Source organism: Ceratotherium simum, chromosome 11 (assembly GCF_057802395.1).
Source record: "Ceratotherium simum simum isolate JZ-2026a chromosome 11, ASM5780239v1, whole genome shotgun sequence".
Classification (NCBI taxonomy): Eukaryota; Metazoa; Chordata; class Mammalia; order Perissodactyla; family Rhinocerotidae; genus Ceratotherium; species Ceratotherium simum.
In genome coordinates this window covers 15,073,350-15,093,051 of record NC_141910.1, presented here as the reverse complement: position 1 = coordinate 15,093,051, position 19,702 = coordinate 15,073,350, and the positions used below count along the sequence as shown (strand labels likewise).

The 19,702-nt window shown below is 51.5% G+C and overlaps 1 protein-coding gene across 16 annotated transcripts in view; it reads left to right on the top strand.

Annotated features, from left to right (window-relative positions):
• Positions 1-4,999: 4,999 nt before the first annotated feature.
• DYSF (dysferlin) overlaps positions 5,000-19,702 on the top strand; it is a 203,296-nt gene continuing 188,593 nt past the window's right edge. For 9 of the 16 annotated variants that reach the window (XM_004435558.3, XM_004435554.3, XM_087436585.1 and 6 more), the window contains exon 1: positions 14,462-14,674. In XM_004435558.3, the coding sequence (XP_004435615.1) occupies positions 14,584-14,674 (91 nt within the window). In that variant the 5' untranslated portion in view covers positions 14,462-14,583. Of the gene's footprint in view, positions 5,586-14,461; positions 14,675-19,702 lie in introns of those variants that run through there. The other 7 variants (XM_004435559.3, XM_004435557.3, XM_004435546.3 and 4 more) reach the window with 3 other exon arrangements.

Here is a 19,702-nt window from a genome sequence, read left to right as displayed (position 1 = left end):
GGTTTAGGAAGTGAATATCTTTGTGGAGGCATTTTTTTCTGCCTATCACGTGGCTATGGGAAGACCAAGCAATGCAAGCCCACCTCATGGCCCTGGACAATCCGGACGATTGACAAATCTCACCTTCAGCAGAGGGCAGGAACAGAGTGCACATCTCTGGATTTGATAACAAATAAAGGATAAAGAAAATCTTTTGACCAGTCTCTGTATCCTGCTGTGCTGTAGTTTCTTACCCGCTATGATGCAAAAAAAAAAAAAAGTCCCATCTAGGCCAGAGAAGAGAGGCATCTCTGATTTTGAAAGATCCTAAAATAGTGCTTTGCATCCATTTTATTCTCATTTTATCCTCACCACAAACTATGATTATATTCATCTTACAGATGAGGAAACTAAGGCTCAGAGATGTTAAATCTGTCAATGGTCATACGGTAACTGAGATCTAACACAGTTACCATCCCCACTTCCTGCCCTTAATACACTCTGACCCACCACATTCCTCTGCCCAGAGCAGAGAGCATGGGGCCCCAGAGGACCTGAGCTCATAGAAGCAAAAATGGATTGACCTTGAGGATTCAAATAATTTTCCCTTAAATTGCCCAATTTGGGAAGGGCTCTACTTATATATTTTCTTTCCCAGAGGGGAAACCAAACTGTAATTCCAGACAGAGTGTTAAGAATTGAATAAACCAACTGGTAAATATAGGTAAATCTAAGCAAATCTGGGTAAATCCTTATATAACCTTGGGATGAGGCAGGGATCACTTATTAAAACAACAAAGGTAGAAGCCATAAGGGAAAGGACTGATAAGTTTAACTACCTGAAGATGTATAATTTCTGCATGTCAGCCAGGCTATCTACAGAGTAGAATTTATCTTTTTAAGAGCTTTCCGAGCTGAAGCTGACTGACTGCCTATTTAGTACCTCCAGCTAGAGATCCTGACTTTGACACGGCTATGGTCTAGGAGGGTGACCATGTATAATTGCTCAGTGCACTACCTGTGCAGCTATACCTGGCAGCCCTGATGGTTATTCTCATGATGCTCCAAGTAAGGGATGGACTCCAGCCCACAAAATCCCCCTAATGATAACATACACGCGCGCGCGCACACACACACACACCCCCCTAGACCTCACCTTGTCCTCCGAAGAGTTTTATGGGTTACATCAAAGCTCTAACTCCTCATATTCTCCACTCCCTCTTTTCTTTCCAGGTCTGATCCCAACCATAATTCCAAAGGAGAGAAGGTAGACAGAAATATAAGACACTAGTGATGCTTAATACCTTTGAATATTGTAGCCGAGGTTCTTTTCTAGCAAGAAACAGAACAATGCTTCAAGTTGGGCCATGCTCCCTCTGGCAGCTTTGGGAGAGGCACTCTATAAATGTTGGTTAAATGAATGAATGAATGAATCAATCAATTAGTTAATTACTTCATCCAAGCCAAAGGTTTTTTCTCCAAAGCAAATTGTGGAGGGATTCGCTATAAAGACACTGGGTCTGTCAGATGATTCTTGGCTGCTAGCAACAGCAACCGAGCCTGGGCATCTGAGGCAAGAGAGGATTACGGGAGAGCTTTGGGGGCTCACAGAATGGAGGGAAGCTGGCAGACTTGACTTGAGAAGTGGACAGGCCTCAGGGCAGCGGGAGCCATAGCTGTGATCCCCCATTCTACAGCAGGAAAAGGCTGGTCATTTGCTGTCACTGCAGCTGCCACATCTCACTTCCTGAGGCTCCTTAAGGACTTACTTCAAGTCCTGGAAGAGTGTGTCCAGCTGGCTGAGCCTGGGCCATGCTGCACAGTGATGGGGAGAGGAAGGCACTGGCTCTGAATCTTCCAGAGAGAGAGAGAGGCAGGCACTTCCGCTCCCCAAGACTGACTACTCACGAGGAGTGGTGAGAGTGTTTTAGGAAGGAGAGGTCAAAAGCTGGGAACCCAAAATGGCAAATATCTACCTCCGAGGCCATCTCTCAGACTTTATGGGCAGTGAGACTCGTGAGGAATAGGGTCCAGGAACAACCAGAAGGGTCTCTTTCTCTTGTTCCCTCTACCTCGCCCCCTACTCATGATCTCTTTTTCTGACTGCAGAACTTTCTCCACTTTTCCAAGCATGTGGCTCCTTCTGAGCCTCCAATTTTATTAATCTCAGCTCCAGCCACACACACAGGCTAGCATCTCTCAGTCCCAACTCCAAATTCTTGGGAGAGATCATCAGATTGGTTCAGGTTGAACCAGGTGTCTTTCCCTATGGCTAGAGGGTGGTCTCAGAGATCGTGGTTCTTTTAAATACAGGAGACACTCCAAACATGTCCTACACATTGAGGAATCAAGTTGGGATGCATTCTCACTAGGAGTTCATTTCTGTACAGACTGGGCTGTGTGTAAAATGTTTGAAGTGAACCTGCTGTATGAATAAAGAACATAGAGAAGTCGCCAGGGGGGATGTTTAACCTATAAAGAAAACTGGTTCTTTTCAAATCACTTTCGTCACACCATATTTGCAAGCAGCTAGGTTCTTATTATATCCCATTTTAGCTCTGCCTTGGAGCAGGTTCATGTTACTTTATGCATCTGAATACAGCCAAACTGTACTTCTTTAAAAATAGACCACAGTTGGGGCTTCCCCTAGATCAGCAGGGCTTCTTGCCCTTCTTCCCAGTGAAATTAAATTTTACTCCCTACTCAGTACCCTTCAAGTTCTAAAACTTGAATCTGGCAAACACCTGCCACATACAAGGCACCCGATAAATGTTGGTTAAATGAATGAATGAATCAGTCAATCACTTCATCCAAGCCAAAGGTTTTTTTTCCAGCGACGCATAATGGCCAAGTTCAGCAGCAAGAAACTTGATCTACTCCACCTGCTCTGCAGAATGTCCCTCCTCCTTCCTCCCAGCGTTGCTCTACTTCTCTCCAACCCCACTCTCACCACCTTGGGCCATGTCACCATCACCTCTCACTTTGACCCTCCACTGTAGCTTCTAACTGGCCTCTTGGCCTCCACTCTGGCCTCTTGCACTTCATTCTCCAAAAAGCAGCCCGAGGGAGCTTTTGAAAAGTAGATCAAATCCTGTCGTTCCTTTGGACTTAGCAGGCCTTAGGCAGCTTCCGACAGGCTCTGTATGTTCTCTCCAGCCTCACCTCCTCCAGCTCTCCATCCCACCCCCATCTGCAAGTCACGGTGTTCTTTCTTCCCCCACTCTTCCCAGGGCCTTGACCCAGAGCATTTCCTTCCTTCTCTCTAGAACACTCTTTTCCTCTGCCGCCTCAGTCTTGCCCAGTGAACTCCTAACTGGCCTTCAGGTCTCATCTCAAATAGCTCTCACTGCCCCTGGGTCTAGATGAGGACCCCTGCTATCTGCTCTCACACACACCCATTTTCTCTCCTTTACTGCACTTATTATAACAGTGTATGCTTGGCTTGGTTTATTTGATAAATGTCAATTTCCTCCACTAAAGTGGAAACTCCTTGAGGTCAAGCACTACATTAGTTTTCTCAGGCTGCCATAACAAAACACCACAGACTGGGTGACTTAAATGACAGAAATTTATCTTCTCACAGTTCTGGAGGCTAGAAATCCAAGATCAAATTGTTGATTGGCTATTTTTCTCCTGAGGTTTCTCTCCTTGGCTTGCAGATGGCTGCCTTCTAGCTGTCTCCTCACATGGTCTCTCCTCTGTGTGCGCGCATCCCTTGGGTCTCTGTGTGTCCAAATTTCCTCTTCTTACAAGAATACCTGTCAGATTGGATTAGAGCCCACCCTAACAGCCTCATTTTAACTTAATCACCTCTTTAAAAGCCCTATCTCCACATACAGTCACAATCCTAACTGGGGGTTAGGGCTTCAACATATAAATTTGGGGTGGGGGGGCAAAATTCAGAGCATAGCAGGGACCATGTCACTTCTGCTCACCATTGTGTCCCCAACACCCAGGACAGTGCTTGGCGTGTTGTAGGACTCGATACGTACCTGTTAAATGAATGATTGACTTTTAACCTCCTGTTTTCCTCTCCCTACATCCACATAGTGTGCTAGAGGCAAAGAAGAGAGGAGGCACAGATTGCTGCAGGAGGACCATAAGTGACCACAGGAGACGTCTGCTATCTGATCTTAAAATTAAGACCTTTGGGGGAGTGTTGCTTCCCCCGGGGACCTCCTTATGGGGCAAAACCAGCCCCCTGTCCGCAGCTGACCTTTCCTGCCCTGGGTGTGTGTGCTCCTCCCTGGGCTGCTGGGGGAGAAGTTTTGCTGACAGCTGCACACCCATCCAAGTGGCCCTCTTTAGAAGGTGAGTCACCCTACTGCTGGGAGTGTGGATCTACACAGCTTCCAGAAAGCAGTTTAGCAAGAGGTACCAGGACCTAAAATAAGGCATGTCCTGCGACCTTATTATTCCAAGGCTAGGAATCCAATCTGAGTAACTAGCAGAGGGGGCCTGAAGATGGGTTTATATCCCAGGTTTCATGTAAAAACCTGGCAAGAGCCTAATGTGTAACAGGAGGAAAAAGCTTTGTGAATCTAGTACATTCATATGATAGAAAATTATGTAGCTATAGAAAAAATTGTGAAGAATTTTTAATGATGCAAGAAAATGCTACACGAAAAAGCAGGACACAGAAGTGTACACACACTCTGATCTCAGATATACAACAAATAACTGTAATTTATATGCATATGTACATGCATTCAGAGGAAAAGCCTGGACTGGTAAATATCCAAATGTTAATACTCTTTTTTTTCAGACTTAGAGATTGCTTTCTTTTGTGCTTTTGTGTTAAAAGTAGCATGTGTTTCTTTTGCAACCAGAAAAGAGGGGGGCAAAGTTTTTAAGGCAGCCGGCGCTGCTGGTGAATGAAATTCCTCAGCTCGGAGCTTCTCCTCGGGAAGGCGCCATCCCTGCGCCTGCTCCCCAGCCTGTCCCCTGAGCGGTCCGCTGGCTCCGAGGGAGAGTGCTGGAATCCTCGCGGCGGGAGGAGGCGACAGGCTTGGCGTTGCGCACCGCGGGAGATGGAAGGTCAGGGGAGGGGCTGAGCCTTTCTCCTGTCAGGAGCGAGATCTGGACTGAGCTGGGCACCCGGAGCCCTGGTTCAGCCCCCGGCCATCGCGGCCGCCGCCCAGTCCGCTGTTGCGCGGCCAGGTGCAAAATGCCGTGTCATTGGGAGAGTCTGCGGCCGGAGCATTGAATTACAGCTCAGCCGAGCCCGGGTAGGGCTGCGGGGGTGGAAGATAAGCAGAAGCCCCTGTTCTCGGAGCGCCCGCTGACCAGCGGGGTAAGGGCAGCCGAGGCGAGGACCGAGTGTAGCCACTGGAGAAGCCCAGAGCTGGCCTTTCCTCTTTAACTGCAGCAGATTGGAGCCGGGAGCCAGTGGTCCGAACCGGCTTCCCTCCGCCAGCCCTCTCCAGTGAGGGGACCCACGAGCTGCGACTCGGTCCTCCCCGACCTTCTCCAGCCCTCTCCGCGCCCTGGGCACACGGGGCCCTTACACTGGCCAGTCATGCTGAGGGTCTTTTTCCTCTATGCCGAGAACGTCCACACCCCGGACACCGACATCAGCGATGCCTACTGCTCCGCCGTGTTTGCAGGTAGGAGCGGCCTGAGATCCCCGCCGGGCGGGGAGGGTGGGGGTCGGGGAGGGGACGTCTCGGCTCTCCACCCGGGGCAGCGCCGGGATGCGAGACACAAGATTCTGCGCCCCGGCCAGACCAACTTTGAGTATTGCAGAGACACACATCCTCGGGGAGGGGCGACTCAGAGGGAAACTGAGGCAAGGAGGGAAATGTGGCTGAGGGCTCTTCTCCGGGGCCTGGAAGCTGAACCTGGGTTGGGGCTAAGGTGGGCCTGGAAGGCGGGGCCCGCATCTCTCCTCTCTCTTCTGGATCTCTTAAAAGAAGTCTTTCTGCGTTGTGGGCGGTGAAGAGCTGTACTGCAGGGCCCCCCCCCCCACCCCGGAAGGCTGAGTCCTAGGCCTATTTATAACCCAGCTCCCTTCCCACTGGGCCTTGGCCTGGCGCTCTCCTCCGCCTTTGCTCTCTGTCACAGGCTGGGCTGGCAGGCAGGCGGGCCACTAGGGGCAGAGGCACTGCCTACCCATCCAGGGATCCTACTCTTGCACAGGATGGGGGAAATTTAGCAGCTGACACAGCTGTCACCAGCATCAACCTCTAGGGACCTTCTCCCCGCCCCCACCAGACTGGAGCATGTGGGAAGTGGTATCTGGGGGGCAGTATCTCCATCATCAGATTGGGTCTTCCTTGAGCAGGGGAGCCTGCTGTCCTCTCAGATTGGGACTCCACAGGAAGGTCTTCACACGGTTATGACTGGACTTTTCCTCCAGGAGCTGAGGGCTGGGCCCTGTCTTCTTCCCTGGGACCCCGTCAGGGCCAAGCCAGAACTGGGGTTTGCACAGCTGGGCCTTTGGATTTGGAGCCATCCTGGGGGATAAGGGCCAGGGGCCAGAGTGTGAAAGCCAGCTTCCCCACCCTGTGGGTTCCTCTCTGCCTCCATTACCTGTCACTCCCCTTCTCCCCAGAGCTCTGGCCGCATCCCAGGCCCCCAGAAGTCAGAGCATCGGCTGGTCCCTGGCTATGCAGCAGACCTTCCCCTTCAGTTTCACAAGCTCCTGGATCTACCTGTTCCCAGATGCCCGTGTGCACATAGGCTCCCAGACACAAACCCGTCTGAGAGCGCATGTGACACCTGTGATGTTCCAAGGAGCAGACACTCAGAGGACGCAGGCATGTGTCCACAGCAGCACACACAGGTGTGTCATAACAGACACACACACACACCCCTGGGTGTGAGATTTGGGGCTTCTCGGGGAGGAGTCGCTGAATGGGCCTGTGGCCTGGAAAACAGCAGCACCAAGAGGAGGGACAGAGGGAAGTGGAGGTGACACTCTAGCTGTGTTTTTTTCCTAACATGCTGTTTTGACCAGTTTCCCACAGTTGCCTCTGGAAATGACCTTTGTCAAGGTGTTTCCAGGGGGAAGATGAGGGCATGAAACAGGGGCCTCCACACTTCCTCTGTGTCCTCAGCTCTGGGCAGGCCAGGCCAGTGGTTCACCTGCATGGCCCCGGGGTAGCCGCCTGGCTGAGGGCCCCGGGCTCTGCCTGCACAATGCTGGGGAGCACCATTCGCACTGTAAATACCCTCCTGGCTGAGGGAGGGAGGGAGGATACTGTTGCTGTGGAGGGAGGGGGAGCCTCTTGCTCTAGGACCCTTCCCCCATCACAGTCCCCCAGCCCGAGGGCTGAGCAGGCTTTGTGAACAGCACCCTCTGGAGCTGTCCAGTGCACAAATGAACCCCGAGAGGGGCCACCTTGGAGCCCCCGCCTCTGTTCTCAGGGGTCTTGTCTCCTGTGGTGTCCACTCAGCCTGAACCAGATTTTCCTCCACCTTCCCTGACCACATCCCCCACCTCCCAACCCCCCCACCAACTGGAATACATACACACTTGCCTCATCTTTCATGGTCCCCCAACCCAGGCCAGGCTCTGGACCCTAGCAGGAGAAAGGAGAGAATGAACAATAAATGGGGAAGCACTTTCTACCTCCGGAAGTGCTTTACCCACTGGAAGTACTGCTCTCCTGTCCTTGTTAGTTCAGCCCCAGGGGCTGTCTGTGGAGCAGTCCCTCCCATGCTCCACCCATGCCCCTAGCTGAGCCCCTCCCCTCCATCTGCCTGATGTCAGTCTGCGGTCCTGCCCTTTGCCTGCTGCCTCGCTCCTCTGGGTGGGCTCCCCCTTCCCTGGGGAGAAAGGAAGCACATTGTCTGTGCTGACCGGGTGTGGCCCCAGCCTTCAGAGGGGGCTGGCTGGAAGCCCCCACTCCCCGTCATCACAGTCACTGCCAGGCAGTCTGGGGAATGCAGTCCCTCCCTTCCCCAGCTCTGGCCACATTTCATCTCCTGCTTTAGCCAAGCTCTAACCCATGTCCAAATTTGGCCTCCCTGTGGCATTCAGGCCTGATCACCCTCCTCCTAGCCAGGGCCAGGTTGGTGAATGATTACACGAAAGGCTCTGGCCTTAGGGACACACCACTCAGAGCCAAACACCCTTCTGGGATGCCTTCTCGCACCAGCTGGCCTGGATCTGGCCTTCCCGGACCCTTTAGGTTTGGGGCCCATAAAACCCCTCCTTGGGCTACCTGATTATAATATCCCATAATGACACCTCATGGCTCCCGCGGGCATGCATAAATTCATTTCATGCTCACAGCAGCTTTGTGAGGCCAAAGGGCAGATATTATCTCCCTTTATAGATGAGCAAATAGGCCCAGAGAAGTACAGGGGCCTGGCCAAGGTCACACAGTGGCCAAAGCACTGCTCCCCCCATCATCAGTGACCTCTGTTGTTCTCAGCATCCACGGCTCATGAATAACAAAGTGCTTTGGAAAACATACCATGCACTGCCCACCCAGAGCACCCTGGCCTGAGCCAGTACAGGGGAGGGCTGTGCCTCGGGTACCCAGCATGGGGCTGAGTCAAAGTGGGCAGGGGATGCAAGGCTGCCAGGAGGGTAGCAGCGAAAGATGAATGACTAAAAGAGAGAAGATTCTAGCTTTGAACATGTGTACATTCATCACAAGGAGAGAGAATGGGCATTCATTAAGCACAAACAATGTACCATTTTCAGATGCTGTTTCTTTAAAACCCCACAACAATCCTATGAAACAGACAGATTTAACTGATACTGCGCTCACTAGGTGCTAGGCGCTGTTCTAAATAGAACGCATTTCATATGAGCTGTATCATGTTCCAGTTATAATTCATACCAGGCACTTACATGCAGACACTTAATCCTCCTACCAGCCATATATGGTAGCAACTTTTATCAGCCCCATTTTACAGATGAGAAAACTGCAGCACCAGGAGGTTAAGTTATACACTGGTAAGGAGTGGAGTCGGGGTTCCAGCCCACACTGGCTGGCTCCAGAGCCCCGTCTTTAACTGCTCTACCATCTCCCTCTGGTTTTAGCTCTGATTTACAAGACACAAGCAGTAAAAGGTGGAGGGAGGGGCAGGATTTGAACCCAGGTCTGGCTGACACCCTGGAGCCCAGTCTCAGTCTGCACGTTGCCCCCTCACATCCTGCCGTATCTCACACATTGTCCCTACTGCCACTCCCTTTCTCTCTCACCCAGGCAGAGACCTCCTCCCTCTCACTCTCTGGTCAGGAGGACGCTTTCTTATCTTAGATGGGTCTCTGTTCTTCTGCATCACTCTCTCTGGATCTCATGGGACCAGTCAGTCACCATTGGGCCCATGATGTCCCTCTAGGCAGTACCCTCCAGCCAGGCCATCTCACAGGCCTCTGGCAGGCCTATGGTGGCTGCTCAGAGTCTGATAAGCTGAGGCCAGGGTGATGGATCATGGGGCACGGAGGTGGGCCGTGGGGCAGTGGCCTCCAGGACAGGGGCAGTGTCACTGTGGGCCTCAGGCTTAGCCAGTCCAGTGTGAAGTTGGGTGGAGGGGCTCAGGAGTGCAGATAGCTGGCTGCCTTGGTCACATTCCAGTGGGATGAGAACATCAAATGAGGGAGAGAAGGATGGTAGCTGAGAGTATTGGCTTTGAACCCAGACTGCCTGGGATCTTGGATTTGGAATCCCAGCTCTGCTACTTTCCAGCTGTGCATCTTTGGGCAAGCTACTTAACCACTCTGTATCTCAGTTTCCTCATCTGCAAAGTGTTGATAATAATAGTATCCACTCTGGAGGGATGGTTCTGAAGAGTTTATATGTTAATCCATGTAAAGCACTTTGAATAGTGCCTGGCACTCAATTTGTGTGAACTCTAATTATTATTATTGTATGTAATTAAACATATATTTATTATAATTATAATTATAGTTAACAGGTATTGTACATGTACTAAGAAATCAGTGCATATATCCAAGAAGCCTTCTAATAGATTTTTGCCTGGTCAGTCCTATCATCAGCTCTGTTCGTCCATCCACTGTCCTACCAGACTGGGCACAATGGGCTGAGTGGTGAGTGACCATCCCCTCTCCCCCAGGGATGCTAGTCCTGTCTCCTCTAACTGCTCCTCCTGGAGCAGCCCCTTTTGAGCGAAAGGCATTTGTCCACTTGCCTGATGGCTGGCTGTGGCCCTCACCATGGTGCTAGGTCTTTCTTGGAACACATATCCCCCTGGTGACTCCCTGAGCCCACAAACCTTCTCAGTCCCTTTCCCCAAGTCAAATGCCATCTCTTTCTCTGATGCCTGCATGCTAGTCTCTTTCCAGATCGGTTCATTAGAATGCAATGCCAGCAGGAAGAGCACTAACACCTACTGTGCACCTACTATGCAACCAGGCACTGTGCTGGAGGCCCTGGGATTTGGTTTAATCCTCCCAACACCTCTGTGAAGTATCATTCTCTCTCTCTCTTTTTTTTTTTGTGAGAAAGATCAGCCCTGAGCTAACATCCATGCCAATCCTCCTCTTTTTTTTTGCTGAGGAAGACCAGCTCTGAGCTAACATCTATTGCCAATCCTCCTCCTTTTTCCCCCCAAAGCCCCAGTAGATAGTTGTATGTCATAGCTGCACATCCTTCTAGTTGCTGTATGTGGGACGGAGCCTCAGCATGGCCGGAGAAGCGGTGCGTCGGTGCACGCCCGGGATCCGAACCCAGGCCGCCAGTAGTGGAGTGCGTGCACTTAACTGCTAAGCCATGGGGCTGGCCCCTCATTCTCTTGATTTCATAGAAGCAGAAACAGACTCTGAAAGGTCAAGTCACATGACTCAGGTCACAAGCTAGAAAAGAGTGGACTGGGATGGAAGCCCAGGACTGCCTGATTGTTCCCACTATGGGGCTATTCTTCCCCAGAAGTCACGTAATGTGGCTGTAGCCAGAATTACTACTGCCTGTGCATTCTGCACCCTTGGTGGACACGCAGGTGCCCGTCAATCCCCCTGGTTAGATTGGGATATCTGGGGAACACGTAGTCTTCAATGAATGTGAAGGGAGAGGGCAGAAGGATGCATTGGGCCATCCACACTCCTGGAATGTTTGGGACTTGGGCAAACGTGCCCTGAAGGAATCCTGTAAACTCACGGGCAGAGTGCTCATCTCAAGGTTGACGTCACTGAGCAGAGGGGCAAGGTTTGTTTGCTCCTTGGATTCCCCATGTCAGGTCTTGGGGAAAAAAACCCAGACATTAGGAACTTGGAATGTCCCTCTGAAAATATGAGATATGCCCCCTACAGATTTCCTGTGCTGCCTCTGAGGGATTAGAGCAGGAGTAGGGGGCAGGGTGTAGTGTGGTGGGGGAAAGGGGCAAAGCCAGAAATCATTGTGACAGTAAAAAAATCTCCCAAATCAGCGTATCCAAAATTCCCCCTAGGGGGCAGTACTGTCCTCTTTGAGAACCACTGGTTTAGGCTCATGGCCGTGTGGAAGGGACCCTGGGGAGGCAAGCACAAGGTCCACTACGTCAACCCCAGGCCAGCCCTTACAGTGCACTGGGAATGCCCGGCTGACTGAGACGGACGTGGTCTCTCCCCTCACTGACCCACTCCACAGTCTAGCTAGACATCAAACAAGTAATTACACAGTTATTCCTTACCATTGTGACGAGTGCTGGGAAGGACAGGTGCTGCTGTGCAGCCAGAGGGACCCAACCGAGACCAGAGGGTCAGAGATGGCTTCCCCGGGGAAGTGATGTTTAAGCTGAGGCCTGAAGGATGAACCGGGGGCCCTGTAAAGAGGGCGGGGAAGGCAGTTGCAGGCAGAGGGGACAGTGGAGCTCGGAGTTGGGAGGGAGCTCAGCACGTTCCAGAAATGGAGAAGCCACTGGAGCTGGAGCTCCGAGAGGGAGAGGTGAGTGGCCTTACCCTGTTGGCAGAGGTAAGGGATCTGGGCTTTATCCCAAGAGCATGGGAGGCCTTTGAGGGTTTTTCAGCAGGGGAGTGACCTGATCATATTTGTTTTAAGATCTCCTGGCTCCAGTGTGGATAGTGGGAGAGGTGACCAGAGCGACTGTGAGGTGACCAGCTAAGAGGCCCCTGCAGAGGCCCAGGCAGGAGAGGGTGGTGGTAGAAATGCCTCAGTGGAGGCATCTGGATGCTCTGGGCACATAGATGATGCCAAAGTCATGGGTGTCAGTAAGGATGATTTAAGCCACAAGTAAGTGAAATCCTGCCTCAAATAGACTTTAATAATAAACAGCCTTATGGGCCGGCCCTGTGGCTTGGTGGTTAAGTGCGCGCGCTGCGATGCTGGCGGCCCGGGTTTGGATCCCGGGTGCGCATCGAGGCACCACTTCTCCGTTCATCCTGAGGCCGAGTCCCACATGCAGCAACTAGAAGGATGTGCAGCTACGACACACAACTATCCACTGGGGCTTTGGGGGGAAAAAATAAAATAAATAAATCTTTAAAAAAAAAAAAATAATAATAATAAACAGCCTTAAAGTGATTTTCATTCCTGATACAAGCCCCCGTGGGAGGAAGCCCCATTGAGTCCTAGGCCCCGGTATGATCCAGACATGTGATCCAGAGACCTGGGGGGCTCTGGGCATATACAGTGTACAGTCCACAGTCATCCTGGACCCAGGTAGACTCCATTTTTCTCTCTGGTCTGCCATCCTTGGTGTCTGCCACATCCTAGAGCTGATCAGCAACTGGATCTACATGCTTCCTTATTCTCATGAAGCAGGAGAGGGAGTTGGGCTTGTCTGTCCCTCTAGGATAACAACTCAGGACACATGCCCATCGCTAGACCAATAGCTATTGCCAGGAGATGGGCTCAGCTAGATCAGGATTCACCTGGAGCTGGGGCTGGGGGTAGTACCCGAACAGTTGGGTTCTGCTAAGAGGGAGGAAGGGAGTCTGGATGTAGGAGAGAAAGCAAGTGTCCACCTCATTATGAGGGTGGGTGGGGTCACCCAGGGATTGCGTCGAGCCAGGAGAAGAGAGCCCAAATCAGCTAGAGAAGGTGCAGCCTTTAAGGCAGTGGAGAGGAGAGCTTCAGACTAGTCAATGAGTGGGTGAGAAGGGTAGGACCTAGTGCCTAGGTACCTGGCCGGCCTTAGGAGTACTGACAATTCATTCATAATAACAGGAGAGAAGGCAAAGGACACAGATGCTGATAGGGGTTAGCAGGCTGGGAGGAAGTTCTCTACTCAGTAAATAGGAGGCAAACTTGAGAGTGGGGATGGCAATGGGGTGTTGTAGGTTTCAGGAAAGAAAAGTATGAAATAGTCCTCTAGGAGCGATGGAGACTGAAGAGACTGGAAATAGTGGATGATTGCCTGGCAGCAGGAAGGGTCCACCTGAGTCAGGGGTCATGATTATCAAGTGACGCCGGGCAGGTTGGCTGAGTTATTCTCCAACACCTTCAGCGGTTAGGCTGCAGGGGTGGAGTAGGCAGTGCTGGATTTCACCAGGTTATGGTTTAGCCACATGAACATGCTGGATCCTCAAAATAAGAGAGAGGAAAGGGGGCCGAGATTTTATGCAGCAGAATGATAACTAACAGAACTTCAGCTGAGTGTGGAGGTAAGTGAGGACTTGGGAGGTGGGAGGAGGGACAGTGCCCTGTCCGTTGCTAGGTGCTGGAGTGTAGGGGTAAAGAGGTGAGAAGCCCGGCCCCGTGGTCAAGAAGTCCATCAGCTGTAAGAGACCCAGACATCACACGGGAAAGCGTGCTAAGGGGCTGTCACCGCTCAAGGCTCACGCCATAGGGAATTTTCCCCATAGTGGGGGCGAGAGGGCCTAGAGATTGCTGTTGGTGGTGGGGATGTTGTAGGGGACGGAACGGGCAGCGGGTGGACCCCCTGTGCTCCAGGGAACGCAATATGATTTGGCCACAGACCTCTGTCTCCGGAGATGAGCGACACCAGACTGTTCTGGAGAAGGCTCAGAGGCCGGTTCGCGAGGGCTCGAGCCTCGGAATCTCTCAGGGCGCCTGGGCTCCGAGCGCCGGCAGGGGGGCAGGCGGAGCAAGGCGAGCGGCGCGGAGGCCGGGGGCTCAGGGCGCAGAGTGCGTTCTGCCTCTCCGCACACTCCTCCTTCGGCGCTCGCTCCAACTTGTAGTTTCCGCGGACACACTCTCGTTCCTGCAGCCAGGTCTCCCGCTCCTCCTGCCTTCGTTCATTTCTCCTTCTCACCCAGTCGCCAAGCGCCCTCGGCCTGCCGGCCTGGGCTCGGCGCAGCGGGGAGGAGAATAGCCGACGCGCGGGGAGCCCCGCACGCTGGGGACTCCCGCAAGCAGGGCCGGCTGGTGCCTTGTCCGCGCTGCGCGGCCGAGCTGTGCGCCCCGCGTCAGCGATGCTTCCATTCCTGGCCCGAGGGCGGGAACCCGGGAGGGGGAACATCTGACCCCTGCCCGCCCCGCCCGCCGCGGGCAGGGCGGAGCTGGAAGGGGCCGGAGGGGAGGGTCCGCCCAGCGGGTGTCCGGTGTCCTCTCTGCGGCCTCTCGCAGGCGTTGGGACTTCTCCGCGGAGGCGCAGGGAAGGCGACAGCTCCACTTTGGCGCGGGTGCCGCGGAGCCGGGCGCTTTCTCGGTGGGTGCCTGGGCCCGGTGCTCCCGCTCCTGCTCCGGTCCTGCCCGCGCGCCTCTGCGCGCCCGGGGCGGCCGAACCATGCTGTGCTGCCTGCTGGTGAGGGCCAGCAACCTCCCCAGTGCGAAGAAGGACCGGCGCAGCGACCCGGTCGCCAGCTTGACTTTCCGAGGTGAGAGCCCCGCGGCCGCCGCGGCCGCGCGCCCCCGCCACCCGGCTCTGCGCTCACGGCCGCGTCTTCGGCCCTGGCTCCCCACTAACCCTAGTCCAGGCCAGTTTCTCCCTCAGTCAGAAGGGACAGAAATCTCAGCACTGCCTTCTTCAGAGGGGCGAGGAGGACGAAACAGCACAATAAATGCCATAGTGCTCTGAAATTTTGGAAAACTAAAAGTGCCATAGTATGTCAACAGTTATCACTTTTCTAAGACCAATACCCAGAGGGAATAAAATGCGAGCCCTTCCCGGGCAGTGGGGCTGAGGGAGTTTGGAGGATGGGTGCAAAATAGAGAGAGGAATCAGGATCACTTAAACACTGGGCGTGTACTTTGAAAGTTATGTCTTTATTTCATTCATTCATTCATTTGCCCATTTTTATTGAACACTGGCCATCTTGAATCCGTCATGTCTCAGTCGGGAGGAAAAGGAAAAGAATAGAACGGATATGGCCTTGATATAAGAAATTTTGAGGGGTGTCAAAGATGTTTTTCCAAATTCGAAGAGCGTAGGCGTCTACATACAGTCCTTAGACAAGAGGGTCTCTCTCTCTCTCCGTTCGGGGCAACAAAGGACTCACGACCCCCGCTTCTCACCGGGCACCCTTACCCCCAACTTCAAGGCAGAAATTCCCACGGGAGGGGGTGTCTCAGGAGGGGGAAAGGGAAGAGGAAGGATCTGTCAAAATTAAGAGAAGGAACAATGGCTATGAGTCAGAATCCTAGTTTTGCAAAGAAAGATAAATAAGGAGAGGTGAGATGGTTTATCCTAAAAGGAAAGAGGTAAGACCAGGAGGCGTATCCTGTGGTTTTGTGGAAATAAAAAATATGTGCATCACAAAAGATGGTCAAACGTAGAAACGTGGGGAAGTCAATGATGTGTCCAGGTCAGTGGTCATGGTGGGGAACTACCAGTGCCCTTGAGACAGGTAGTGACCAAATCTATTGAGGCCCCTCTTGGCTGTTGGAGCTGCTGTCCTCCCTGCTTTCCCTACCCTTTATGATGCCTTACTATTTATTTGCACTGACAAAACCTTTTGTTGTTAGTGCCATCGAGTCGATTCTGACTCCTAGTGACCCTGTGTACAGCAGAGCAGAACCCTGCCCACTCTTTTTTTGCGCCATCCTCTCACATTCTGTAGCCATATCAGACAATGCTCCGCTGCTATTCATAGGGTTTTCATGGCCAATTTTTCAGAGTGGGTGGCCATGTCTTTCTTCCTAGTCTGTCTTAGTCTGAAAGCTCCACTGAAACCTGTCCACCATGGGCAACTCTGCTGATATTTGAAATACCAGTGGCACAGCTTTCAGCATCCCAGCAACAGGCAACTGCCACAGTATGACAACGGACAGACAGATGGGTGGTGTGGTTTTCTGACCGGGAAGTGAATCCGGGCCACAATGGTGAGAGTGCTGAATCTTAACCACCAGCGCTGGCAGACAATCCCCTCGGAAAACTGAAATAATAGAATGTATCATCTCCAACTGTTCAAAGTCTATTCATCTTTCAAAGCCTTGCTGCAATGCCACCTTCTCCAGGAAGGCCCCCAGGATTCCCCTGGCCATCGTTAGTCTCTCCTCTCTGGACACACAGCACCTTGTTAGGTCTGCTAGTGCACTTACCCCAGCTGGTCTGCACTCAGTACTTGGCTCCAGACTTGGGACGTGTGACTCCTTGAGGGTAGCAGCCTCAGTTCATCAGGATGCCCAGGGCTGAGTGCACATAGCTGCTCTGTAGTGCTTTCTGGCCCGGCCTCTAGCTGTCCTCCAGACGTGCCTGGGAGCCTTACGCAGTCTGGGTCAGTGGTCCTCATGCTTTACTGTGCCTGAGAATCCTCTGGAGAGTGTGCTTGCTGGCAAGACAGATTTCTGGGTCCCCTCCATAAAGGTTCTCATTGAGCAGCTCTAAGTGACCTGAGAACTAACACCTACCTGAAGCAGGCCGTTTTGGAAGCACACCTTGAGAGAAATTGATGTGAGGAGTGGTGAAAGTAATGTGACCCCACACCCCCCCACAAGGGGTGTTCCTGCTGGAGTTTGGGGCTGGGCTGATGCTTAGGGAAGGAGGCTGTTAGAATCGGACCCAGAATCGACAGATCTAGGCTGGGGTACTCAACTCTGGCTGCACCTCAGAATCATGTTGGAGCTTTAAGAAAATCCACTGCCAACCTCCCTGTCCCCTCTTCTCTTGAAGCTACATCTCTGGAGGAGGGGTCCAGAGATAGGTGTTTCTAAAACGTTTCCAAACATCTCGGGTTCACAGTCAGGGGTGAGAAGGCTTGAGCCCAACCCTTTCATGGCACAGAGGGGCCAGTGGCCTGCTTGTGGAGATGCCAGCCTGCACTGGGGGCCTAGCTCCCACATGCCGTCCAAAGTGCGTGCCTGGCGGGCCCCTTGCCCTGCAGTTGTCCCCCCGGGCATTCCAGCGTTGGATGTAATTTCAGGACCTGCCTCCCGAAATAGACTATGAGCTCTGGGAGGCTGGACTCCGAGGACACTTTTTTGTTTCCCTGTCTCAGGGCTTCAGGGCAGAGGCTATTAATGAATACTTATCACTCCTTTGTTTTTATATTAATTAACTACTTAGCTAAAACTACCGTGGGTACCAGGGCTGTGGTAGATTTTTTTTTTTTTTTTCTGATGGGGAAGATTCGCCCTGAGCTAATTTCTGTTCCAATCTTCCTTTCTCTCTATTTTTTTTCTCCCCAAAGCCCCGGTACATAGTTGTATATTCTAGTTATAGGTCCTTCTAGTTCTTCTATGTGAGCCGCCGCCACAGCATGGCTACTGACAGATGAGTGGTGTGGTTCTGCACCCAGAAACCGAACCCTGGGCTGCCGAAACGGAGTGCACCGAACTTTAACCACTAGGCCATCAGGGCTGACTCCGTGGTAGATATTTTTGACTGATCATCTGCGTGAACGAGTGGCTTTCATTTCCTAGAGCATTTAGAGATCTGTACTTCTCTTCTGCCTTGCTCATTTTCTACCCTCTAATGTGATTATTTATGTCCCTTCCTTCATGCATTTAATTCCTTGAACAAATATTTATTGAGCGCCCATGATGTGCCAGGTGCTGTTTGACTTGCTGGGGATGCACCCAAGAGCAAACCCAGATCCCTGGTCCCTGGGAGCTCAAACATCTTATTTCCCTGAAAGTCGGATCTCCTGTGTCCCCACTTGGTGAATCTCTACCCTGTTTCACCCAGGCGCACTAGCCAGAAACCCGAGAGTCGTTACTGTCTCATCCCTCTCCCTCACCCCAGTCATTACTGTCTCTTCCTTTTCCCTCATCCCATCAGGTCCTCTCTTCCTCCCGGTGTCTGTCCAGCCAGCCTTTCCCCCGCATCTCCTCCTCCCCTCCCTTCTGTTTCCTGGGGGTCTCGGGACTTCAGACAGGAGCCTAAGGGATCTAATAGAACCATCTGAAGGCAGAGACACTCCTGAGGGGCAGACTTGACTCACCTGTGGGCTGCAGGGGCAGTGGGCTCTCTGAACCCGGCTTTTTAAACATTAAAAGTGACTTTAAAACATTGAAATAGTCTTCTGTTTTCTTTTTGTGAACAGAATATGTACTCAGTGTAAAAAAGGATATATTACAAAAAGGCAAAACCAAAAAATGTCAAATCCTGACAATTTGAATTAACTTGTTAACAATTTGACATATTTCTTCCAAGATTCCTTTTTTCCCTTTTTTAAAAAAGCAATTTTGGTTGCAAAATTTAACACCCAAGTAAAGTACATAAAATATAAATGTATGCTTTAATACAGTGGTTCTCGGGCCGGCCCCGTGGCTTAGCGGTTAAGTGCTCGCGCTCCGCTGCTGGCGGCCCGCGTTCGGATCCTGGGCGCGCACCAACACACTGCTTCTCTGGCCATGCTGAGGCCACGTCCCACATACAGCAACTAGAAGGATGTGCAGCTATGACATACAACTATCCACTGGGGCTTTGAGGGGTAAATGAATAAAATATTAAAAAAAAAAAATACAGTGGTTCTTAACTGGGGGCAATTTTGTTCCGCAGGGGACATTTGGCAATGTCTGGAGACATTTTGGGTTGTCACACTGGGAGGGGGCGGGGTGCTACTGTCACCTAGTGGGTAGAGGCCAGGGATGCTGCTAAACATCCTACAGTGCACAGGACAGCCCCACAACACCCACAACAAAGAATTATCCAGACCCAAATGTTAACAGTGCCAAGGCTGGGAAACCCTGCTTTTCTGAGTAACTAATGAAGGGAACACCCATAAATATCACCCAGGTGAAGGAATAGAGCCTTGCTGGTCCCACCCCTCCACCAGAAGCCCCCAGACCCCTTGCCTTTCTCTCTAGAGGTAATATCCCTGACATCTTTTTTTAAATGTTTGCATATTTGCATATTCATTCAACAATAGAGTGGGGGCATTTTTCTATGTCAGTAAATATTCTTCCACGCAACCTTTGTAAATGTCTGCATAGTATTTTATTATATGGATGCACCATAATTCACTTAATTAACGCCCTACTGATGAATATTTAGGTTACATAAAATTACCTAATATTTATGTCCAGTGTGTCATAAATTATGCTGTCACTGTGAGAAATATCCTGGTGACTCTTTGCCCACATATTTAATTACTTCCTTGGGGTAAATACCAGAAGTGGCATTGCTGTGTCAGAGGTTATAGATGAATTTAAGGCTTTGCTGCATTTCCCAAACTGCTCTCCTGAAAATCTGTACGAACTTTACCCTCCCATCAGCCGAGTATGAGGGCTTGTTTTCTTATAATTCTGCTGACACAAAGCATTATCACACAAATCTTTAACAGTTTCTTAAGTTCCAAATAGCATTTGTGATATTTCAGTGTTATTATCTATTTGTATTTATTTCTTACTGAGTTGTTTTTTAATTTGCCCATTCTGAGAGGGCAGGGGTATTTGTCTTTTTCTTGGTTAGTTGCAAGTGCTCTTTATATATTAAGAATATTAGGGCCGGCCCCGTGGCTTAG